The sequence below is a fragment of the Clytia hemisphaerica genome, unplaced genomic scaffold (assembly GCF_902728285.1).
Source record: "Clytia hemisphaerica strain Z4C2 unplaced genomic scaffold, Clytia hemisphaerica genome assembly, whole genome shotgun sequence".
Classification (NCBI taxonomy): domain Eukaryota; kingdom Metazoa; phylum Cnidaria; class Hydrozoa; order Leptothecata; family Clytiidae; genus Clytia; species Clytia hemisphaerica.
In genome coordinates, this window is record NW_027104095.1 from 201,938 (window position 1) to 226,944 (window position 25,007).

Consider the following 25,007-nt stretch of genomic DNA (forward strand, 5'->3'; position numbering starts at 1 on the left):
TTACTTTTTTGGACCTACCCCGGTGGGGTGGAGGTCCTATAAATTAACCCATGTTCGTTAGTTAGTTAGTTACCAGCTTTTCTCGAGATTGGCTCATTAGTTTTTTCTGATTTTTGGCACAAAGGTGCATGACCATAAACCCTCGAATGTGACGGAGCCCGATTTTCGAAAAAAAAATCTTTTGGGCAAAATTGGGCCAAAAAACGGCTTAAAAACGGGTTTTTTGGACTTTGTGAAAAATTGAATCATTTATTTTTTCTGATTTTTAGCATGAAAGTAGTACAATCATAGCTAAAAGATGGCTCAAGCAGATTTTTGCAAAAAAATCTTTTTGGCTCAAAAATTGCATTTTTATCTATAAGAAACCACTTTTAATAAGAATACATCAATGTTCTTAGCCATATTATTATTATTATTATTTTTATTAGTTTTTTTAAGATGAAAATGTCACGGTGGAGGGTAATGATTTGAGTTTTCTACAAACACTTATTATTTTTTTGGCTAAAAAACGAATCTTTATCTTTAAGAATCACCAATTATAAGCATAGATCAATGTTCTTAGCCAAATTATTATTTTATTATTATTTTTTCTAAACAAAGAAATGTCACCTTAGAGCGCGATGATTTGAGTTTTCTGTAAACACTTATTATTTTTTTGGCTGAAAAACGAATTTTTATCTATAAGAATCACTATTTATAAGCATAGATCAATGTTCTTAGCCAAATTATTATTTTATTATTATTTTTTCTAAACAATGAAAATGTCACCTTAGAGCGCGATGGTTTGAGTTTTCTGTAAACACTTATTATTTTTTAGGCTGAAAAACGAATCTTTATCTATAAGAATCACTATTTATGAAGTTCATGCATAGATCAATGTTATTAGCCAAATTATTTTTTTATCATTACTTTTTCTAACAGAAGAAAATGTCACGGTAGAGTGCGATGGTTTGAGTTTTCTGGAAACCTTATTTATTAAGCTGTGCATTTTTCTGATAGTGGTTTTTACAAAGAAAAGCGCTTAATAGCTTTTTTATTTATTTTTCAAAAATCTTTTTCAACAGTGTCGATAGTTTCTCTCAATAGATATGCTTTCATTTTCTTTATTTTTTTGTGTATTTTGACCCAGTTATGTCTTATGTGTTTCATTGTTTCAATGTTCACTGATTAGTTTGATAACCAGGTACACGTTTTTTTTTTTATTAGAACACCTAAAATTTGGCTGAGCCTGGATGTGCTTATTTTTTTAGGAATTTTCAGCCTAAAATGTTCTTAAATGCGTTCTTAATCTTTCAGACTATTGTAAATCGACAATATGATACAAAATAAAGAGCACTTAAATTTGGCAAAATTTGGACAATATTTGACACTCGATTTTGAAGATCCACCCCTAAATTCGGTTAAAACTGCTTAAAAAGAGGAAGAAATTGTAGTTTCTTGTCATTTTTTTCCATACTGAGGCTGGGCATGTTCTTAAGATGTTCTTAATTTTTCGACGAATATCAGCCTATATGTTCTTATAAACTAGGGTCTAATAAAAAAAAAAACGTGTAGGTCCATAAAAGTATCGCTTGTTATAACCAGAAAGAACCCCTTGCATTGCGTTTCTGACGTCAAAAAGAAATTATATCAACCGACTCTCTCAAGCTTGATCAGGTCGGAGTAAACATCCTACTTTGAAGAATCTTTATTTTTGACGAGTTATCGTTTGAAATTAAATGTTAATATTCCCTTGCTCTTTTCTTTCGTTTCCAGCCGACATGTCCAGTCATGGTTCAGTTATTTCACATCTCATTTCTCAAGTCAAAATTGGTATGGATCTAACAAAGGTATGTAAATAGTATTTCTTGTCTTTTTCTCTAGAAACTTTGATTTTTCTAACAGGAGCTCCTTAAGGGATAATTTCATGGATATTTACGGCGTTCCTAAAATCTTACATTGGTTTTTCATTCACTGATTCTGTGTGAGTGTGACGTCATTTTCACCTAAAATCAGCCATTTACCTACAAAATGGTAGAATGAATATCTATGTACAGAATGATTTAGTAACATTTTGATAGCTCAGAATATTTCCTGTTATTTCCCGTTGTTAGTTAGGAGCAGGCAGCTTGCTTAAGGTTTGCTTGAAGATAGTCCCTAACTGGATGTTGGCGAATCGGTCTATAGGCAGGGATTTAAGTAGTAACGCCTGCTGGGGGTACCTACCTAACATTCAGGGGCTTCCTAAGCTGTTATTCCATGCCATGCTGTCCATGATAAATAAGTGCAGTAGTTATCAAAATGATATTTCTGTATATCTACCTCAGGTCACGCTACCAACCTTTATATTGGAAAGACGTTCGCTATTGGAAATGTATGCTGACTTCTTTGCGCATCCAGACCTCTTTAAAGGGTAAGACGTGATCGAATTCCCCGCAAAATTAATTCTTTTGAGTCATCCGCCAAATTAAATTCCCCCAATCCTTTCAAACCCCTCCCCCTTCCTCGGAACATTTTTTAAAGAGTCACAATCGTTCAAGAAAGTTTAGCCCCCTCCAAGTGATAAGGGGAGGGCACTTTCTTTTCATCATGAATAAAATGGGAATAAATGAGAGGTTCTCTAAAAATTTGTCACTTTTAAGTTTTGAAGTTTGAACTAGAGTACAAGGTCCATAGGAAAGAAAACGAGGTTTTTCCTTATTTACTTTAGAATTCCAGACTTAGACGATGCAGGAGATCGGATGCTTCAAGTTTTGAAATGGTATCTTTCGTCCTTTCACGCTGGTCGTAAGGTGAGAATATTTTGTTGTTTTTTTCCAAAAAACACTAGGAAGATCTCAAAACTCAATGCCAAAGATGATGAAAGTTCTTCCGTTCGAGGCAAATTTTCATCCCACTGACACCATAGTATAAGAAAGCCGCGGCTGGAATATGTACCACATTTTCTTTTCAGTTAATTGCTGTTCCATCTCTGTCTCCGAGCTTTATAAGAACATCAAGATGCTCAGTTTATTATTGGTAGATAGTTTTTGAAATTGTTCTCTTATTTTCCTTCAAAAAAAGTTTTTTTATTGCTAGATATCTTTGAATCTGTACCAAATAGAACACTTGAACTAATTTTTGACATATTATAGGGGTATTTTGTGGAAACTATAGTTTTTCGCCAAAACTGAAATTATAAGAACTATATTCAAGATGACAACTCTCCTGTCAGTTTGAATGAGGAATTTTGAAGGTGCTGGCTTGAAATTTTCACAGTATTATTTTGATGTACTTTTTCATTGATTTCTAAAATAATTTCACTGAAATATTGCGAAAGCATTCGAGGCACTTTATTAATTTTTGAGTTCTTTCAGCCCAGCCATTTTGTGCTTGTTTAAATTTCTTATTTTTGATCTTTCCTTTACAATGATTTTATAACTTGCATTATAAAATTATCAAGGGCATGTCATTAGTGTCTAAAACGCGCTAAGAAGTAAGTATTAACGACAAACCGATAAAATTTACCATTAAAGATGCTACATAACTAATTTCTTGATCAACAAATAGTCATCAAATACGACAGAGATAGAACAAGAGAAATTCAGATGTTATCATTCCAGCCGCGGCTTTCTTATACTATGCTGACACTAAGCCTTTTCCATCTCAAAATAAAATCAGTCAATTCAAAAGACAATACAATACAATAAGCTCCATGCCTCTAATTCGACTTCCATATAGATTATTATATCATATAGACCGATGTTGAAGTTCGAGTTAAAGAAAGATTCGAGTAACAGTAGTTCGAATTAGAGAGAGTTGGTTATATGCCCTAATTTTGGAAAATTTGCATTGACAACTGTCATAAAGTGTAATACAATTGACTCTCTCTAATTCGATCTTCATGGGATCAAACATTTCATTCGAATTAAAGAAAAATTTGGAACACATGGAGTAATTTAAACTCTCTTTCACCTGAAGGCGACCAATATATTATGAGTTCGAGTTACAGAAAGATTTGATTAATAGAAGTTCGAATTATAGTGAGTTGACTGTACGACCTAATTGGGAAACATTCATACTTAGTCCGTTTCACATGTGATACTGTACACTAGCCACTTTCATAATGTAATCTAGACTGACCACACTGTCATTGTAACTCTACACTGGCCACACTGTCATTGTAACTCTACACTGACCACACTGTCATTGTAACTCTACACTGACCACACTGTCATTGTAACTCTACATTGACCACACTGTCATTGTAACTCTACACTGACCACACTGTCATTGTAACTCTACACTGGCCACACTGTCATTGTAACTCTACACTGGCCACACTGTCATTGTAACTCTACACTGGCCACACTGTCATTGTAACTCTACACACACGGTTGTAACATTGTTCATTGTAACTCTACACTGGCCACACTGTCATTGTAACTCCACACTGGCCACACTGTCATTGTAACTCCACACTGGCCACACTGTCATTGTAACTCTACACTGGCCACACTGTCATTGTAACTCTACACTGACCACACTGTCATTGTAACTCTACACTGGCCACACTGTCATTGTAACTCTACACTGACCACACTGTCATTGTAACTCTACACTGGCCACACTGTCATTGTAACTCTACACTGGCCCACAACTGTCATTGTAACTCTACACTGGCCACACTGTCATTGTAACTCTACACTGACCACACTGTCATTGTAACTCTACACTGGCCACACTGTCATTGTAACTCTACTACTACACTGACACACTTCATGTAACTCTACACTGACCACACTGTCATTGTAACTCTACACTGGCCACACTGTCATTGTAACTCTACACTGACCACACTGTCATTGTAACTCTACATTGGCCACACTGTCATTGTAACTCTACACTGACCACACTGTCATTGTAACTCTACACTGGCCACACTGTCATTGTAACTCTACACTGGCCACACTGTCATTGTAACTCTACACTGGCCACACTGTCATTGTAACTCTACACTGGCCACCACGCTGTCATTGTAACTCTACACTGGCCACACTGTCATTGTAACTCTACACTGGCCACACTGTCATTGTAACTCTACACTGGCCACACTGTCATTGTAACTCTACATTGGCCACGCTGTCATTGTAACTCTACACTGGCCACACTGTAATAGTAATCCTGTTTTTTTTTTCACATTTTAGAGTACAGTAGCAAAAAAACCATACAACCCAATCCTTGGTGAAACATTCCAGTGTTTCTTTGATTTGACGGATGACCCAAACTACGGAAAAGACGAGGTACGGTACAACTGGTTTTATGCTGCCGTGAAAATCTCATATTCCATTAGACTTTACTTCTGAAATAAGGTCACGGATCACTCGCCAAGTTTGTCGGACTTTTTTTCTTACAAACTAATTTATACTTGTATTTATATGTATTCTCTAATTTAACCCTTTGAGCGCGCAGTAGTTTTGAAAAAGTTGAAAAATTTCAATGATTTTTTTTTTTAAACTTGAAAATTCAAAATGGCGTAAAAGCTTGTAGCTTTTGATTTAGACACTCGTTTTGGTACCATTGGAATGGTAATTTTGTACTCTTTCAAAAAGCATTCGGTTTATGCCCCTTTAAATCAAGTCCTAGGGACCTGGGACCCAACCTTTGGGACTTGGTATTTTGGCTGTTTCAGGACGCGAAAACGCGTCTCATGGAGTCTAAGGGTTAATGAGACCCCTGATAAAAATTTTTTATGGTCAAAACAACTTCAAATCACTCCTATTTGTCATTTTCAGTCATTTTGAGCAGTTTGGAGTCTTCAAAAAAAATTTTAAAAAATTTAGTTAACCCTTTGAGCGCGCAGTAGTTTTGAAAAAGTTGGAGAATTTCAATGATTTTTTTTTTTTAAACTTGAAAATTCAAAATGGCGTAAAAGCTTGTAGCTTTTGATTTAGACACTCGTTTTGGTACCATTGGAATGGTAATTTTGTACTCTTTCAAAAAGCATTCGGTTTATGCCCCTTTAAATCAAGTCCTAGGGACCTGGGACCCAACCTTTGGGACTTGGTATTTTGGCTGTTTCAGGACGCGGAAAACGCGTCTCATGGAGTCTAAGGGTTAATGAGACCCCTGATAAAAATTTTTTATGGTCAAAACAACTTCAAATCACTCCTATTTGTCATTTTCAGTCATTTTGAGCAGTTTGGAGTCTTCAAAAAAAATTTTAAAAAATTTAGTTAACCCTTTGAGCGCGCAGTAGTTTTGAAAAAGTTGAAAAATTTCAATGATTTTTTTTTTTAAACTTGAAAATTCAAAATGGCGTAAAAGCTTGTAGCTTTTGATTTAGACACTCGTTTTGGTACCATTGGAATGGTAATTTTGTACTCTTTCAAAAAGCATTCGGTTTATGCCCCTTTAAATCAAGTCCTAGGGACCTGGGACCCAACCTTTGGGACTTGGTATTTTGGCTGTTTCAGGACGCGAAAACGCGTCTCATGGAGTCTAAGGGTTAAAAAGAAATCGTTTCATTTCAAGAGGCTGTATTTTAACTTTTTGTGACAACTTTTTTTGTTAGCCCTGCATTTTTACTTACTCTGTTTGATTTTCTTAATCGCAGAACAATTTATCACAAGACGGACCAATACCATGGGGAACAAAAGAGGACGTCACTTTCGTCGCAGAACAAGTTTCTCATCACCCGCCCAGTAAGTTTTTTAAGACGATGATAATATTAAACATGAAAATGGTGAGCTATTCCATTTAATATCCGTACATGGGGGTGGAAAAAAATTTTTAAGCCAAAGATAATTCTTCAAAATATATAGGTACCCCTTGGAAAATTGCAAAATTTGCAGAAAACCCCATGAAAAAATTCTTCTCTACACCTCAAAATGAGAGTCGACGAACAAATCTTTTACCCCCTGGAAGATTTAGAAAAGCTTTTTACCCCTTGAAAGGATAAAAAATCTTTCCTTAGATCCCCTTGAAATTCTTTTTCAAATTACTTCTTGGAAGTGTTCGTCCACGACCCCCTGTATGGATCTAAGATGGGTTGGCCCAAGAAATTGACACGATTGGAAAAGTTATCTATGCAGAGGACTTTCTCTCTTTGAAGATATCAATCTGTTTGATATGTAAGGTACACTTTTTGGCTTCGCAAACAATGGACGTTTTTAGCTGGGCTTTTAAAAACATTCCCCATCGAATTACGATCTTAGATGTTTGTACAGTTGATAATCTCTAATTCGACGTTTTACTATTCGATACGCTCCATTTTTCGATAACATTAAAAGTCACCGTCAGCGAGAAACTCTCTTAAGCGACACTCTAATACTCTCGGGTACCTAATAGCCGGGGGGGGGAGTTGGAAAAAATCTCAAAATTTAATAAGCGGATAGGTTGGAATAAAAATGTCCTGGGTGAAAAATGTTTGAAAAGGAGGCTAATACAGCAGAATTAAGACAAAAAAGGGAACTTTCAAAAACATTTTCCCAAAATTTAATAAGAGGTTGGAATAAGAATGTCCTGATGGAATATTTTCGAAAAATTAATTAGCGGGGAGGACGGCTATTAGGTACCCGAGAGTATGCGATATGCTCTCCTATTGGATAAAAAACCAATTCCCCTTAAAATCGAATTAGAGAGCGTCAATTGTACAAACAAATAATGTATATTCTCTGTAACTCGAATAAGTACATGGACTAAAATTTGTTCGAATTATCGAAGAGACTTGCTTATAAGGTCTTACTTAGTCTTACATATTTCTATCTCGTCTTGTTTTTTCAGTATCGGCGTTTTATGCTGAATGCGAGAACAAAGATGTCTGCTTCAACGCTCACATATGGACCAAGTCCAAATTTCTTGGTCTATCTGTTGGTGTACACATGGCTGGCAATGGTATGTAACAGACTTAACATTTTTTTATATGAACAAACTATATAAGAACATAAGGCTTCGATGACCAAAATTTTAAGAATATTATAAGGCTTTGTGGACTCTAAAACACCCAATTTCTTAGGAAAGTGGACAAAAAATACTCACAAAAGGGTGAAAAATAAGAACATGTTAAGTACATTTTTAGGCTTAAAAAACTCAAAAAGTTAAGATCATGCTAAGGATTCAAATATTTTTGATGTTCTTATAAAAAAACGTGTAATTAATCACATTTTCCGCCAATTTGACTAACGTCCACCGTTATACGCTTTTTGTACGAACAAACTATATAAAAATATAAGGCTTCAATATGGTCCGTTGCTCATAAAGCATTTTCAGAGGTTCGGAATGGAAGTGCATGTCGGCGATGTACGAAACCCAAACAAGCCTTCGAAAACTGAATATGCCCAAGGACGCTCTACACAACCCCTGAATCTTTTGATAACACAAATCTTGAGCCCATCCGCCTAGATGACAACTGTTTCTTACCGGTCGTCGATCAGTTTTGCTACCTTGGCACAATACTCTCGAGGAACTGTACTGATGAAGCGGATGTAAATAATAGAATACGCAAGGCCAGTAACGCATTCGGAGCTTTACGTAAGAGTGTCCTGTCCAACTCACACATATCTCTATTCGCCGAAAGTTCTGTTTACGAAGGGCTTATCTTACCAATCCTCTTATAAGGATCTGAATCGTGGTGTCTAACTGAAAAATTGTTTAACCTTCTACGCGTATTCCACCGACGATGTGTTCGATCGATGTGTGGTGTTACAATGAAACATGTTTTCGAGTTCCGTTTAACTAATGATGAGTTATTACATAAGTAAAGTCTTTTATCGATTGATAGTTATGTTTACAAACGGCAGCTCCGATGGCTTGGCCACGTTACACGTATGAAATATGATCGTTTACCTCGTAAAATGTTGACGTCTTGAGTCTGTTCCAAAAGGCCAAAAAGAGCCCCTGAATTCACTTATGGTCGGGGTATTTTCAAATGTTTGAAAAAGTGTGAAATTGAGAAAAGTAATTGGTTTTATTATGCCTTGGATCGAATGAAATGGAATGGATTGATTGCTAATGTATAGAGTTTATTTCTCTAGTTTTTACTTGAATTTCTTTTTCATGTCTAGCGCTATGATTTTCCTAGGACATAATTTTTTATTATTTCTTAGGCCAATTTCCCTTGCAGAGATGGTACATCTCTCTCTCTCTTTCTCTCTTTCTCTTCAATATGGTCAAAATGTTAAGAACAAGTTAAGGCTAAGGCTTTGCACAATCTAATTTATCAGTAACTTGCGCAAAAATATTCACAAAATGCTATAATTAAGAACATAGTAAGAACATTTTTAGGCTTAAAACTCTGTCACACAACGGTGTTTCGCCATTTTTTGACATTGTAAATATTAGATAAACGTTGAAACTATGTTGTGTGCCAGCTGGGTATTCTATGGAAACCATGGCGCTCTAAATCCATTAGAACGTCATGATGGAAACAAAAATTCCGGAAATTTTACTGGAACCCGCTCGCTGTCTTTTGGGTAAAATCTAGACCTGCGACATAATTAGTTTGTTTTGCCATCAATGGGTTGTTTTTTTCGAATTGTGAAGTGAAAAAACCTTGAACTTTCTGTATTTTGTATTTTGTAGGCAATGTTTTCGTATCGAAATGGGACGAGGAATATATCATGACGTTCCCAAACGCTTACGGAAGGTGAGAAGTGACAACGTTTGCATGAATTTTCTCGACGGCCGCGGGGACGCGCCCATTAGACCTTGTTCGAAATCATTTTTTGACAAGTATTTGAACTGTTCTAGACAAAATTCGGACCCTGAATAATAAAATTTAAGACTGTAACAGACAAAATTTGTACCCTTTTTTTACGCAAAGTCTGATACATTTTCCAGAGGACATTGGTAATGGCCCGTCCTGATATCTATCTTTGTCTCAGTGAACCCAACCCCCCCCCCCTCGGGTGTAAAACTTTTTGTTGTTTTTTTTCAGGTCTTATTTCAAAAAAATGTTAATCTTCTTTTCATTTAGATCGATTTTAACAGTACCATGGGTAGAGTTGGGCGGTAAAACGGAGATCACGTGTCCAACAACTGGTTTCAGCGCCCAAATTGAATTCTTAACAAAAGTATGAAATATTTCAAATCAACAGATTCCACAACTGGAATTTTCGCGGAACAGATTTTCGCGGTTTTTGGACAAATCCGTAAAAATTTCTTCCCTTAAGGTACCTCCCATAACAATCGAATCTCAAATTTAAAAAAAGATTTGACTGCGTGTAATTTGCATGAAATAGATAGATTTATTACTAAACTAAAACATTCAGTTCGGGAAATTGCATAGAATGACAGCGATGTCAACTGATGTCAAATATCGCAGCTTTTTTGCTGCCTTTGAACCAAGAACGGGGTTGCAGGGTCACGAACGGGGTTCCAAAATCATCATGTTCATTTTGTAGACCAATCCAAAAGTAAACTTCTCACCCTAGGATACTAATTTCCTACCTAGGGATTTTTGTGTTGTTGGTACACTTTTTGTTGCTCAAAATTTAATAATCTATCTATCTAAGGGCATAGATCTATCTGTTGACTTTTCGTTTTTCAAAAATAATCTTTTACTTTTCAAACATTTTTTTTAAGATAAGATAAGACAAAAAGAGGTAAAAGAGATAAAATAATACACCCCGACAAGACTAGAGGTTTCATATAATATCCCTTTCGTTTTAGCCATTTTATGGAGGGAAAAAGAATATACTAAGAGCTGAAGTATAGTAAGTAATTTTCCTTTCATTTCATGGTCAAATAATACGTGTTATATAGTAATATAAGTGTTATATGATAATGTGGCAAATGTAACAGGATATTGTTTGAGTATAATGTTCTTCAGTTTTACTCATAAAACTCTACTTTTTATTTAATGGTATACTTTAGGCGTATTTCCTCAAATTCACGAAAGTAAATGTCGAAATGCGATTTTTCGACCTCGCGAAAGTTTGTACGCCTAAAGCATATTCATTCAACTTGTTAAACTGTTAAAAATAATAAATTTTCAAGGTGTAAAAAAGGTGCCCTTACCGTTCACACATGCCCTCCGGTACTGGGTATGCCCGCTCACCCGGGAATTCAACCCTTTTCAGTGTTAAAAGTTCTTCCGTCTAAGAGGGATTTTGTCGAAGTATATAAATACAGGCTTTTCCGTCTCAAAATTCTGTATGATTTACCAAAATTATCAAAAATAAACGCTAGTTTGTCGTGTAAAATCTATTTTCCGTCTCAGATGTAAACCTTACTTTTCATCCCCAAAATTGTCAATAGTTTTCAAGACGTTAATGTTTTGTTTCCACTTATAGCGCACCTTCGCAAAAGAAACCTTTTCTGACGGTCAACGGCCCTTGGAACGGCGTTATGCATGCAAAACGAGCAAATTCTTCGGTAAGTCAGCTCTCAAGAGATGTATTTTTCGTCTGAAAGTTCTCCACTCAATTTTCTCTTGAATGTTTGTGAACAAAAAGTAGAATCTGTAATCTTTTTCTATTTTGTTATTGTTGTTGTTCTCTATAGTAGGGGGGGGGGATAATCCTTATGATATGTAGCATCTTTCGTGGGACTCAACCGCATGTGATTGGTTTGAAAGTAGATAGGATTTTGAAACTAATTTGAGAGAGGACCCGTGGATTAGGCATGGCAAAAGTTGTTATAGCCAAAAAACTGACGTTGTAAACGTTGCAAACTCCACGTTACTTGGTATTTCGGACCCTGTAACCGCTTAACGTTTAGCAATCATTTTTATATGGTAGTTTTGTATTTTTGTATATGTAATCTATAACCATACAGGGAGGTTTCAAGGGTTCTGCGATACCGAAATACGGGCTATTTTCCCTCAAATACCGCAGCATCTGATTGGCTTCCATTCTTTTACCAGGCTATTATTTTTCAACGCGATCTATAAAAATCGGTCATCTTTACTTACAGGAAACGGAAGTCTTCGTTGACACTTTTACAATGCCAATCGTCGATAAAAAAGTGAAAAAGGTTCCCAAACAACTGGAATTTGAATCGAGGAGGTAATTTCTTACTTTCTTTTACGTTCATTCATTCATTCATTCATTCATTCATTATTTAATCTCTTCCCATTCTTGTTATTGCTACAGGTTATGGGAGATTTATTCATTCGTTAATGCATTCATTCATTCATCCATTCATTCACTCACTTGTTCATTCATTCATTCATTCATTATTTAATATCTTCCCACTCTTGTTATTGCTGCAGGTTATGGGAGGATGTAACGAACGCGTTGAAAATCAATGATATTGAAAATGCAACGGAAGGCAAACATAAGGTATGTTAACGTTTCTGACCCTGCCCAGTTGGACATCGTTGTTTCAACGTTCACCTAACGTTATATGGACGTTGTGAACGTTATATAAACGTCTAAAAAACGATGTGTGCCAGCTGGGTTATAGCGTAGCTTGATTTCAAATCTTATTTTACTGAAGCCACCTGAAAATTAGCCAAATTAACAAATCAAAATGGGTGCGAGTCAAAACTATAAAGATATATTAAATCTTACTGTCAGATAGACCCGCGTAGTGCAGTCTATCAAAAGTACACCCTTACAGTGTATTTCAAGGGTCTCGGAAAACCTACCCTTATGGGCGGCACCTGCCGTGCAGAGTCGGACCATACGACTGATCCCCGGATTGAAAACCGCTTTGGCCTATCCAGAGGATGGGTATTGTATTTTCTTTGTATTTTTAGTCTTATCACTTCTCCAATCTCCTTTTCAATAGCTGGAAGAAAAGCAACGGCAAGATGCGCGCGTGCGGAAAGATACCAACACGAAGTGGGTGACGAGGGTAAGTGAAAGAACCAAGAAACAAACTCTCGTTGTTTATTTGCTGTGTAAACCCGTGGTTAATTGCATCATTTTAAAGTCAAAAGGAGCACAACACTAGAAAAAAAAGATCAGTTATAGCAAAAAAGCCAGTTATAGTAAAAAATAAAACAGAACAAAAAATCGGTTTAAATGAGGTACATACTGTCTGTATTAAATGTGTTCGTCAGATTTTCTAATTTTGTTGCCCCCTTTTTCTATCCAGCTTTTCGACGAAGAAGAAATAGCTGAGGGTGAAAGACTTTTCAATTACAAATGGCCCTTGTATAAACGAAAGGGGATGAAGAAACCGGGATCCACTTAAAAAAAATCACTGACAAGACAAAGATGCGATTGGCGAAACAAGGCCAGGCCGTTGGTCGGTTGGTCATTTGGGTAAGAAAAACTTTGGTTGAAGGTCTAGTCGAGTTTTTCGAAACAGTGGAACGTTTAAAAGCCAAAATCGATTGTAATAACTGGTTTATTCGATTGAATCGATTTAATGGGTTTTCACGAAAAAGGAGGTTCGGATGCTATTTGTTGATTGATCAAGTTGGCTTTAATTTCCCAGGTGTTGGGAAAAATAAACCATTTGTTGAAGAGTGCTGGGTAAATTGTTTCGTTGTTATGAGATTGTTGGAACACTCTGATTTCAAATCAATGAAAAACTTGACAAAATCGATTTTTTTCCATCTCGTGATTTTTAAGTCTGTACTGAAACTGAACAAAAATTAATTTTAAATCTAACCTAGTTTCTTTATCAAACTCAGTTACAAATTGATGTTGAGGAGGCTTCTTTTTCAATTTTTCAGTACACAATCTCATTTTTCTATTTTACTGACCACCCTGGATTTATACACTCGAAAATCAGACCCCCTTCTTTTTATCTTCCTGACCACCCTGGACTTCACACTTCCTCAACTTAGGAGGTACAGACTACAGACTATTTTGGAATAGCACATAACTGGGCAGAATTTTACAGAATGTCTTGGACAAAATCTCAATTAGTAAATCTCAGTTTCCGTACATTTTATGATACAAAAATATGCATTTTAAAACTCTAGCATAGGAATTTTACATTTATAGTTTAATAAAAGTGAAAATATTACAATTACAACCAACTTGGACTCTGTGAAATGAGGAATTGTGATTTATTTTTTTCAGCAATATTAATTTTTGATAGAATATTTTGAAATATATTAATTAAGTTTTAATAGCTTCTGTTTATACAATTTTCTTTTTTTGTTAAAATAATTAGAAATAAACTTTAAATAAGTAAAAATTTATAACTTTTTCAAAATATTCCATTTTACATATCCGGATGGACTAACCTAGCAAAGTCGCAGCCGTTTCAGTGCCGTAGCTACCGGAGGTGCTTCCTATGACACTGCGTTTGGAGAGCAAGTGCTACAAACTTTACTTCTCTTTCTTATATAGAACATTTTTTAGAAAAATAAGAACACTTTAAGAACGATGTGGTTCTCCCTGGGCTTCAATTAAGTCCGAATTATCCCTCCCAGTCGTTATCGTCATGGTCATCTGCTCCCTTAAGTTGATGGCAAGTCTTTACACCCCCTTCTCGCAGAGCCGGTGGGCTGTAATATTCAAATTGATTAAAGTCTGTCTCATGTCTGTCGTATCTTTCATGGATAAAAAGTTACAGCACTGTGAACTGTGTGAAGTTGGTCGTTTTTGGCCGTTTTAGGCCTACTTCAAAGGGCTATAACTTTTTATCCAAGAAAGATGCGAAAAAACTGAACACAGATTTGAAACCAGCAAGGTTCAAATATTTAAAGATATTTCTTAATAGCCTGATTTTTCAACTTCTTCATTTTTCAATTTTTCAAAAATCTTCATCCTTTAGATTATTCTCTTTGGAAATATCTTTCCAACGGTGTATAACTTTCTAACATACCATGAATGGGTGCTGAGAAAATGCTAAAAAACTAAAGTGTCCACATACATTTGAGACAGGCTTTAAAAGGGGGGGCTTACGGGGTTTGCGATTTCCAAAATATCGAATAATTTTGCCAAAATTTCCGAAATTCCGTAAAAAAATACTTGCAGTTCCGATTAAAAAACTCAATAATATCACATGGCCCCCGTCATCGGGGGGGCCAGGGGGGCCATGCCCCCCCCCCCCCCCCAATATTTTGCAAAGTGTTTTTTTTTTTTACTTTGAAAAATCTTATATATACCGTTTAGAGGCGTGAAATAAGGGCAAAAAGTCGAAAATTTTCTTCGTCGCCCAACCATGGTGGGCGACATATTTTTTTGGCCCCCTCAATTCGATGCGCACGCCGGGGGCCATGTATCAATATCATCATATTATTAAATTATATTATATAACACACGCTTTTTTTTTATAAGAATGGTGTAAATCCATTTCATCATGGATAATCTTAACTTTTTTGGGAAAATCATCCTAAAATATTCTTACAGCATTCTTAACATTTGGTACATACGTCTCAAAATTCCATGATGGTGATATTCTTAGCATTATTCTTAATTTTTTGGCCATTTTCATCATGGACATTCTTATAAAGTGTATTCTTATAAAAAAAGCGTGTATTAGATATTATATAATATCAATAAAAAAATTAAAACGAACTCTAGTTTTTTTAAATTTTATTTTCAACTGATGATTGTCTCCACGGCGTGAAACTATTAGTATTGAGAAATAAAACACATCAACTTCATTCGACAATGATATATATATGCTTCCGATTCCGATTGGTCAAGCACTCTTCTGATGAATGAGAGTTCAACTCGGGGTTCAACTCAACAAGAAGTTGATATTACCGAAATTTCGAAGCAAAATTCATGGATTTCCGTAGACTAGCAAACTAGTCTGTAAATTAATCATGTCAGAGGGCGGGAACATAAAGGCGGCGGGCGTTTGATAGAATAGGAGCTGCGTAGGAGAGCGAGCAAAAGTTGGTGAGAGGCTGCTGCTTTCAGCCCTTGCCGCCGACAGAATTTCTTCCTACGCTTACCTAACTCCTACGCTCACTTTTCCCGCGTGATACCGTTCCAGCCCGACTGGCGTGCCAGTCTAGGATTTCCGATACCGAAACAATTTCAGAATTCCGAAATACCGACGGAATTTTGTCAGATTTCCGAAATTCCGAAGAAAAAAGGGTCGATTTCCGTAATTCCGAAATACTGTACGCCCCCCACTTTAAAGACCATGCAGCCTCTCCACCCAGCATTGTTAGCACGGAGCCTCTTTATAGTAAAACTTTCCCTTTGTGACTGGCAATTTCCTTGTGAAAATTCCCTATGATGACTGACAATCACAGTTTGTATTTCCATGATGTGATACTCACGAATATACAGTAGTAGTTCAGTAGTGTGTGGAAAAGCTTTTCTTAATTTTTCACTTTAAAATCGGAAACGATCATCTAAATAAAAAAAACGAACTTTTCAAGGACCCCTAGCCTAGAAATCTAAGCCAGATTGATGGTAAGTTATGATTGAATATCAGTTTTTAAAGGCAAACTTAAAATTCCGTATATCATAAAAATCATTAAATCGCTGATAGTTGCCTTCAGCCGTATATTGGCCTTATAAAAACTGGCTTGGTTAACCAGGCTAAAGGACCCCTAGCCTTTGAGTTTAAAGCCCTTCGGGCTAGATGTCAGAGTGTGCTAGAGTAGAATCTCTAACCTTTCTCAGGCAAGAAACGGTGAAGCCTTGAAAAAAACAGGCGAGCCGCTCAAAGCTGCGCAACTTTGGTAGATTTGTTGGCTTCAAATCCTACCAAAGAGATTGACTTCTAGCCTTTGGCTTCTAGTTCTACTTCATTGCCCCTAGCTACAGTAGCGAGTTTATGTATGTGTGTTTTTCAACGACGGAGACGGTAAGGTTCTAATTTGACTAAATCCTGACCAGCCGAGGACGACGGTAAATCAGCACTTTTACCGTCCTCGATTTTGCGGGGCGGAATTGCGGGTTTTTCCAAACCACTTCAGTCACTCTACCGTCCTCAAAAGTGCAAATACATAAACTCGGTAGTATCTTCACGACTGAAGAGCATCATTAATACACCTAGAATGACGTCAAGATATATGAAGTCATTGCATTGAAACTTTCATAAACAAAGAATTATGACGTCATTTCTATATAAATTTATCACCAGACCCCCATAAAGCCGACCATAGGTGTAAAATGTTTAAACACAAGAAAAAAAATTCAGGGGACACCCGGGTTTGAACCAGGGACCTCTCGATCTGCAGTCGAATGCTCTACCACTGAGCTATATCCCCACGATGTACGATCGAGAAAATGATATTTAAATTATTTGCTAAGTATGCAAATTATTTGTTTCCTCTCCAAACAATTTTCTTATAAGCATTTTTTGATGAAGTAGGTTTGAAATGTAATCTTCCCCGTGATCTGATCTTACAAGAACACAATATTTTGGTAGTAGTTATTACTGGACTGGACTAAATGGAATAGAATAATAGCGGTAAATATTATTAGCTACTGAACAATTATGCAGAGCATGAGTTCCATTCAAAGATTATCGAAATAAGATTTTTCTTCTAGCGGTTTTACTTTTATTTTAAGAACACTTTGATTGCAATCAAATTATTGTAACGACAGCTCATTTCTCTGTGGTGTGGTGGTCAATTAATGGATTTTTATCGGTTTGGACAAAAGATTACTACGTTTTTATTGCTTTCTTTTTCTCCTTTCTTTCATATAAATTGTTTGGTATCATGCTGAAATTTGTTTTAGTTTTAAAACATATGTTCTGTATGTTCCATGGTTCCATCCCGTTCTGTTTTTGTTTTCTGTTCCAAAACACTCTACTTTTTTTTTTTTGGGGGGGGGGGGGTTCAGGGGGTACCCGATCCCGCAATTTTGCTCCTCCGCCAACCATGAAACCCCCTTTTTATATATAAGAACATTAATTTTTGAGGCTTAAAAAACAATAAGAATACTCAAGGAAAAAATCTTTAGGCTTCAAAAAGTTTGGATGTTCCTATAAAAAACCGTGTAGTATGTAGACCATTGAGTTTCAAGCCCGAAGGGCTAGAGGTCAATCTATTTGAAGCCAACAAATCCTACCAAAGTTGCGCGGCCTTGAGCGACCCGCCTGGTTTTTACACAAATGACAGATTGAAACTAAAATTTACCGCTTAATTTCGAAAAATATATCACTGGAAAACAAAGGAATTGCTAGATTCAATCCGTCATCAAAAATACGGCGCATATTTTAAGGCTTCAATTTTTCTTGCCTGAGAAAGGTTAGAGATTGACCTCTAGCCCTTCGGGCTTGAAACTCAATGATGTAGACCTAAAATTTAATCAACGTCATTAATGCATTTGGCAATTTTAACGCCTTTCAGAATATAAAGTTTGGGCGAGCCAATTTCAGTACTCACTTTATTTCATTGATACAATCAACTCAATCTAATACTCTACTAACTCGAACCTCTTTTATTCGAAACTTTCTGTAATTCGAACTAAGACGAGGGGTAAATTACTCGAAAAAATCTCGTAAACTTCTTAGAAAAATCACAAAAAAATCACGCAAAAAATCAAAAATCACAAAAAAATCACAAAAAAATCAAAAAATCACAAAAAAATCACAAAAAAATCAAAAAAATCAAAAAAAAAAATCACAAAAAAAATCAAAATCACAAAAAAATCACAGAAAAATCAAAAAATCACAAAAAAATAAAAAAAAAATCAAAAAATTACAAAAAAATCACAAAAAAATCAAAAAATCACAGAAAAAATCAAAAAGAAATCACAAAAAAATCACAGAAAAAAATCAAAAAATCATAAAGAAATCACAAAAAAATCAAAAATCACCAAAAAATCACAAAAAAATCACAAAAAAAAAATCAAAAACAAAAAAAATCACAAAAAAATCACAAAAAATCACAAAAAAATCACAAAAAAATCACAGAAAAAATCACAAAAAAATCACAAAAATCACAAAAAAAAAAAAAAAAAAAAAAAAAAAATCACAAAAAATTCACAAAAAATCAAAAAATAACAAAAAAAAAACACAAAAAAATCAAAAAAATCACAAAAAAATCAAAAAATCACAGAAAAAATCAAAAAATCACAAAAAAATCAAAAATCAAAAATCATTTCGTACGCTTTTTTCGAAGTGATTTACCCCTCGAACTAAGATATCCCCCCCCTTAGCTAGAAAATGGTGTAAATACTGTACTCTCTATAATTCGATGATTCGAATCTATCTCTATTCGAAGAAAATTCTTGGTCCAATGAAGATCAAATTAGAGAGAGTCAACTGTATTTCACATTTGGTTTTAGTGGCTTCTAGGCTATATTCTTAGCTTTGTTTGGACAATTTTGTACTTTTTGATCGTGTCATCCTTTACGCAACCTGGTCCCCGTGTATTCCAGGCTTTATTTACGTTACTGATAGACGCTATAGAATATTATCTAGCGCTATCAGTAGTAAACATAGAAAAAGCTGATAATACGCAGGGAACGAGGTTGCCCTTTACGTATTAGAGCATAAATATAAAACAAGGGAAATATTATACAAAAAAAATGCCACCGCCAGTAGAAAAATCGAATGAAGAAGAAGATGAAGAAGGAGAAGAAAAACCAAAACAAACGGTGGCACCAAAAGTTCGTGAACTACCTGATGTTGACATTTATGAAAAACCAAAATTTGGAAATGAAGATGTGGAAACAAGCGTTATGGAACTTCAAAAAATCTTGAAAGAGAAATTGAAAGGGAAAAATATTGAAGAAAAATACATGGCATACAATGACTTAGGTATGTATGTAATAGTTTATTTCAAGTTGACGAACAGGTAGCAACAAAGGCTAATAAAAGTCAACGCTACTTTACAATTTGTAAGGTGATTACAGTTGAGGCACAAGGGCCTCTAAACCGTTCTTGTACAAAAAATCTTTTTAAAATATAATTTTTCACGAGGGCTTCCTCGTACCCTCCATTTAAAATCGTCATTCGATCTGGCTTTATTCATCTCGTCTGCTCTCTTTTTCCAATCTTTGATTTGTTCCCTCTCCATTTTTGTCAAGTCGTCGGTGATACTTAATTTCACGTACTTCTCGTGTTGTTTCAATTCAGTCAACTTCTTCATGAATCTGTATTTGTTATGACTGTCTTTGAATACAACTTTGATTGGGCGCATAACCTTAGATTCTTTTCCAACACGAGAGACGTAGGTTGGTTGAGTCTTTAAATTAACGTCATTCAGAAGCTCAGTAACGAAATCGATATCTTCTTTATTTTTATTTTCATTTACCCCATGGATAATGATATTTGCGTCTGTCGATAGTTTCCTTTGGTCCTCAATTTGTTCGTCGATTTTTTCCTCTCGTAGTAGCTGTTTCATGCTATTTACGCTTAATTGATCATTGTTTTTAGTAGCTTCAGCAAAACTTTTCTTACGTGGTTCTGTTGCGGTTTGAATTTTTGCAGTCTTGTTATTCAACGTCTCTTCTATCTTGGATGTTAATTTTGTTTCTAGCGTGGAAAACTGGCTCTGTATTAGATTGGTAACTTGATTTTTATCCTTGATGTATTCCTGATATCTTGCCTGTAAATCTTTGATCATTGTGTTTAGACTTTTTTCACTCTCACTTTTGACTTTTATTATACTTTCGCACGATTCGATTTCTTTATAACTGTGCGTGTAGCTTTTAATTCTTTCCACTTGATTATGAACTTTTCTACCGAGTTCTTTTGCCGGAGAGCAACAAGTTATACATACGTATTTTCGGTAACCTTTATTTAAAAACATATTTAACTGGTATGGTGGTAGTCCAGTGCAGGCATAATGTAGCGTTCGTTGGCATTTATGACATTGAATTCTCATTTTTTCATCGTCTTTTATACAATTATGCTCGGTACATCGATTGTTGTCACTCGCATCTTCATCAGGGATCAGGATCTTGCCAGATGATGTCGTTTTTGGTTGAAATTTGGCTATTTTTTCCATATTTTTAAAATTTTATTGAAAATTCTTCATTTTTGGGTAAGCCTTCAAAAACCATGAATTGTTACATTGCCGTCGTGAGCAGTGCATTCATAGACCAAAAAATAATTGGCATGCCTAATGTTCAATTTTGCATGTTGAATATGTTTGCAATGATATTTGGTTGAATCAGTGGGAGAGAAATTTTCTTCCAGTTCATCCTATGGCCTGCAAACCTCACAGTGCTATACTGGCACGCCGGGCTGGAACGTATCACGCGGGAAAAGTGAGCGTAGGAGCTAGGTAAGCGTAGGAAGAAATTTTGTCGGCGGTAAGGGCTGAAAGCTGTTAATCAGCAGCCTCTCACCAACTTTTGTTCGTTCTCCTACGCAACTCCTATTTTAGCAAACACCCACCGCCTTTATGCTCCCGCCTTCTGACATAATTAATTAACAAACTAGTTTGCTAGTCTACACAATGCTGGTAGAATGATGACCAAATTTTCCCAATCACGGAGAATATAATTAAAAAGCTGTGTCAACTGCTATGCAATTTCAGTGGGAAGCATGCCAGTACTGACGATATTTTCCGCTGGACACAACAACATGCAACTGAATGGTCTTAAATTTGAGCACCTTTGCCTACGGTAAAAACGAGTTTACAGTCGGTAGAATTTGCCAGTCTTTCTTTGAAACTTTTCTGCCGATTTCTTCTCCGTATACGGCCAGAACGCCATACCGCCATATTTTCCCGCCTTTACTATCACTGTAACGGGCGATAACATCGTCTAGGTGACCACATCCTTTTCATATCCTTCAGGTACTGCTTACTACCGCCTATTCAAATTCGACAAAGCTGAACTATGCCATCACCAACATTTACAATTAGCGAAACCGTCTGCTTCTGCATTAGCTCTGGCATCTAAACGTCCACCAAACAAAAAAGAAGAAATGATAGCTCTTACAAATCTCGGTTGTGTCTATCAAGCAAAACGTGAATTCGAATTAGCATTGCAAACCTTCAAAAAGGCCTATGATATAGCGGAAGAGGTAATACAAAGCTTATGGGTTATTCTTTCTGACCCAATTTTAGGTAGACGCTTTTAAAATCCTTGAGTGACCAAAGAAAAAAGAGAATCTACTGTATTATCAGACCTTTATTAGAAGATTTTCCTCCGAAAAATATACTTTTGAATATACTTTTGACCCTGGAAGCACGCGCATGTTTTAGTTTTGATCCTTATGCCCGGGGGGGGCACTCAAGGTAAATGACCTACCAGACGTTCGGCCCTTAAGGGTAGGTTTTTCATAGTTCAGCTAGTGCACTGTAAGGGTAGGAAATTACCAAGCTCGCACTGAACTGCACTGTAAGGGTAGGAAATTGTGATAAAAGGCCAATTTTTTGCCAAAATTGGCACAAAATTGGTCAATTTTGGAGGAAAAATTCCACATCTTCTTGGAAAATTGCAAAAATTTTCGCCCTTACGGGCGAGAAATTTTGAAAAAGTGCACTGTAAGGGTATGATTTTTCATGGAAATTCACTGCACTGTAAGGGTCTGATTTTAGAAGTCAAATTTTGGGCCGAACGTATGGTCGTTTTCAGATCGAGTGCCCCCCCCGGGTCCTTATGACACCTCTGTCTTTGCGAACCGAGAAGGATACGGTATTTTAGCTAGGGCCCACTTTCTATAATTGTAATGACCTAAATTAAGTGTCTATGACTAAGATTCATTTTGTACGGGTAGGTATCAGATTGCCTTTTAAAATCAACAGGGCGGCTTATAGAATTGGGATAAAATAATAATGAAAAACCCTTTTTTATCCTCCAGTTAGATGAAAACGCTTCACAAGCACGCATTCTCAATAACATGAGCAACATTTATGAAGCCAATTTTGATTTTGAATCTGCAGTTGAATGCTTAAAATCAAGGATGGAATTCATGCACGAAGTTGGTGATATCAATGGATCAATCAAGACTTCAGCAGCTCTGGGAAGTTTGTTTATTCTACTTGGTGATATTAGAGAGAGTATTATGCATTTTGAGAATGCTGTCATTGGGCTTCGAATGAAAATTGGTACGTGTAATTTTCCCAGCTGACACACAACGTCGTTTCAACGTTCATCTAAGGTTGACAACGTCCATATATAACGTTAGATGAACGTTGTAATAACGTCGTGTGCTAACTGGGTTACCTGTCTACTACAACCATATATAACGTTAGATGAACGTTGTAATAACGTCGTGTGCTAACTGGGTTACCTGTCTACTACAACATTCGGCAGATTCTGTCAAGTCGCTTTTTCAAGTGGGGTTTGTACCTTTACGGTGTGACGGGATTGGCCCTTTTTTAATACGGTATTATGGGATTTGCCGAAGAAAAGACGGGAAAACGGTATTTCAGATGTTGACGGTGATTAGCCTTATCTTTTGTCAGTATTCCAGTATTCTACCCTCTACAAACCGGTGTGACAGTGTTGTAATTTTTTTCAATTTTCGGGATTCCGGGACTCAGCCAAAATTTCAACAGTATTTCGAACCGCTACAAACCCCATTTTTTACTTGATACTGGAGAGTAGAGTATATATTTTTTACGTGGATAGCAAAGTGATATAGTACTTGATTGTCCACGGCTAACCGTGGCTTTACTATCTATAAACTGAACGGAATATTAGCAGGATCGGGGATTCGAACCGCGAAAACCTGAATTGTAACGCCTTGGAACAATTGTTCATCTCTCATTGACTCTTCCATCGTATAATAATGTATAAATAAAACTATTTCAAATTCTAATTGGAATTTTGCGCTGGATAGAGGGTCTAAGTTTAGATTATTTCATATTGTTTTGGCATGCTTTGATTTCAGTATAAACCACTGAAAAACTGTTATGATGAAAATTACAAACCTGAAAATAATACTGGCATGGTTTTCTCTTCTTTTTCAGTGAAAGCACAACAAGATGAATTTGAAGCAAACGCCCAACCACCCGAGGGCGGAGAAGATATGATTGATAATGATGCTTACTATGACAAAGGAGTAGCATGAGCCTTGCCACTGATCTATTGAACATTAACTGGATTGGGCATCCTTCAAAGAAAATGTGACTTAATTTATTGACACTATACCACTGATCTATTGAACATTCACTGGATCGGGCATCCTTCAAAGAAAATGTGACTTAAAAAAAAAGTCTATTCACGATAAGTGTGCACTCTTTTTTCATTTACCTATAACTTTTGAAGGAATTCTTCAATCTTTATGAATTTGGTATCATTGGAAAGATATTAGTGAGTGGAACAATTTGAAATAAAAAAAACTTTAAAAAGATTGTAAAAATGAAGATAAAAATGAAAAAGAAAAAAATGAAGATCTTGTAGAAAAGTGCTATAACTATCATTTTCACTGAAGTAAATCCTTAAACATCGAACGTCATCACTGTGAAAAAAATTCTCAAAAATAATCATTCAGTCAAAAGATATCAAACAAAGTTATAAGCTGATTGACGTCTAAAAACGCTGTTTTCTGCAGTTTTTTGCTGTTTTTTGGGGTCAATCACTTATTAACTTTGTATCATAACTTTATATTGAATAAATATTTTAATGAAATTTTTTCACAGTGACGATCTCCTAAGATCAAAGAATCTCTCCAGTGAAAATGAAAGTTATAGCACTTTTCTACAAGATCTTAATTTTTTTCTTCTTCAAAAAAGAGTGCAAAAAACATTTATGAATATTTATGATGAAATTGGGCAAGCAATTAAGAATATTGTAAGACTATCACCATCATGGAATTTGGCAATCGAACCTAAGAATGCCATTTTTAGAGCATTTTACCCATTAAATTGCCAACTATTACCCAGCAATGTTTAAAGGTTCGGCAAAAATGCCAAATCTTCTTTTCTTGAGGTTTTTCAGAGGAGTGGGATGGAATAGAAAACCAGCTTCTCTGATTACCCAAAGGGTTATGATCGTTTCTATTGAAAATGCTTTTGTTTTAGCTTTGATTAGTTCGTTAGGAAAAATTTAAGAAAAGACTCGTCCTAAAAATTGGCTGGTTTCTATATGCTTTGACCATAAAAGTGGATTTGCGTTTTTCGTTTTTTTTCTTCAGATTCTTTCAGTTTAAAGTAACAAATAATAATGTTTTACAGATTTCCAGGCCACCGTGCAAGCACATGGACCTCTATAAATCGCTCACACATTGGTTTGGTTTATTACAAATGTTAACTTCAAACAGATATGCAACAATAGTGACAGTTTCAATCATACTCAAACATTTTCTCTTTCCAAGCT

At 35.8% G+C, this 25,007-nt stretch overlaps 2 protein-coding genes and 1 non-coding gene across 3 annotated transcripts in view; 2 read left to right on the forward strand and 1 right to left on the reverse strand.

The window, feature by feature from the left end:
• The window catches only part of LOC136812868 (oxysterol-binding protein-related protein 9-like), a 35,173-nt gene extending 21,115 nt beyond the window's left edge, over nucleotides 1–14,058 (forward strand). The window contains exons 11-24 of the mRNA XM_067069393.1: nucleotides 1,756–1,829; nucleotides 2,307–2,392; nucleotides 2,690–2,771; nucleotides 5,166–5,261; nucleotides 6,575–6,662; nucleotides 7,744–7,854; nucleotides 9,541–9,604; nucleotides 9,935–10,031; nucleotides 10,630–10,673; nucleotides 11,253–11,334; nucleotides 11,875–11,966; nucleotides 12,173–12,242; nucleotides 12,694–12,759; nucleotides 13,003–14,058. Of these exons, the coding sequence (XP_066925494.1) occupies nucleotides 1,756–1,829; nucleotides 2,307–2,392; nucleotides 2,690–2,771; nucleotides 5,166–5,261; nucleotides 6,575–6,662; nucleotides 7,744–7,854; nucleotides 9,541–9,604; nucleotides 9,935–10,031; nucleotides 10,630–10,673; nucleotides 11,253–11,334; nucleotides 11,875–11,966; nucleotides 12,173–12,242; nucleotides 12,694–12,759; nucleotides 13,003–13,101 (1,151 nt within the window). The 3' untranslated portion in view covers nucleotides 13,102–14,058. The remainder of the gene's footprint in view (nucleotides 1–1,755; nucleotides 1,830–2,306; nucleotides 2,393–2,689; nucleotides 2,772–5,165; nucleotides 5,262–6,574; nucleotides 6,663–7,743; nucleotides 7,855–9,540; nucleotides 9,605–9,934; nucleotides 10,032–10,629; nucleotides 10,674–11,252; nucleotides 11,335–11,874; nucleotides 11,967–12,172; nucleotides 12,243–12,693; nucleotides 12,760–13,002) is intronic.
• A 2,914-nt stretch (nucleotides 14,059–16,972) lies between these two features.
• Nucleotides 16,973–17,044, reverse strand: Trnac-gca (transfer RNA cysteine (anticodon GCA)). The gene has a single exon. It is a non-coding gene; the product is annotated as a tRNA-Cys (tRNA).
• Nucleotides 17,045–19,205: 2,161 nt separating this feature from the next.
• On the forward strand, nucleotides 19,206–24,015 carry LOC136812869 (G-protein-signaling modulator 2-like). Its single transcript, XM_067069395.1, has 4 exons — nucleotides 19,206–19,548; nucleotides 21,536–21,765; nucleotides 22,546–22,792; nucleotides 23,660–24,015. The coding sequence occupies exons 1-4, from the start codon at nucleotides 19,317–19,319 to the stop codon at nucleotides 23,758–23,760; spliced, it is 810 nt and encodes a 269-aa protein (XP_066925496.1). The 5' UTR covers nucleotides 19,206–19,316; the 3' UTR covers nucleotides 23,761–24,015.
• Nucleotides 24,016–25,007: the final 992 nt, after the last annotated feature.

What these genes read in the sequence shown, in the direction of transcription:
- LOC136812869 (XM_067069395.1), top strand. Translation starts at nt 19,317, where the DNA reads ATGCCACCGCCAGTAGAAAAATCGAATGAAGAAGAAGATGAAGAAGGA. An exon ending in CATGGCATACAATGACTTAG is followed by an intron (nt 19,549 to 21,535) that starts GTATGTATGTAA and finishes CATATCCTTCAG; the next exon opens with GTACTGCTTACTACCGCCTA. An exon ending in TGGGCTTCGAATGAAAATTG is followed by an intron (nt 22,793 to 23,659) that starts GTACGTGTAATT and finishes CTTCTTTTTCAG; the next exon opens with TGAAAGCACAACAAGATGAA.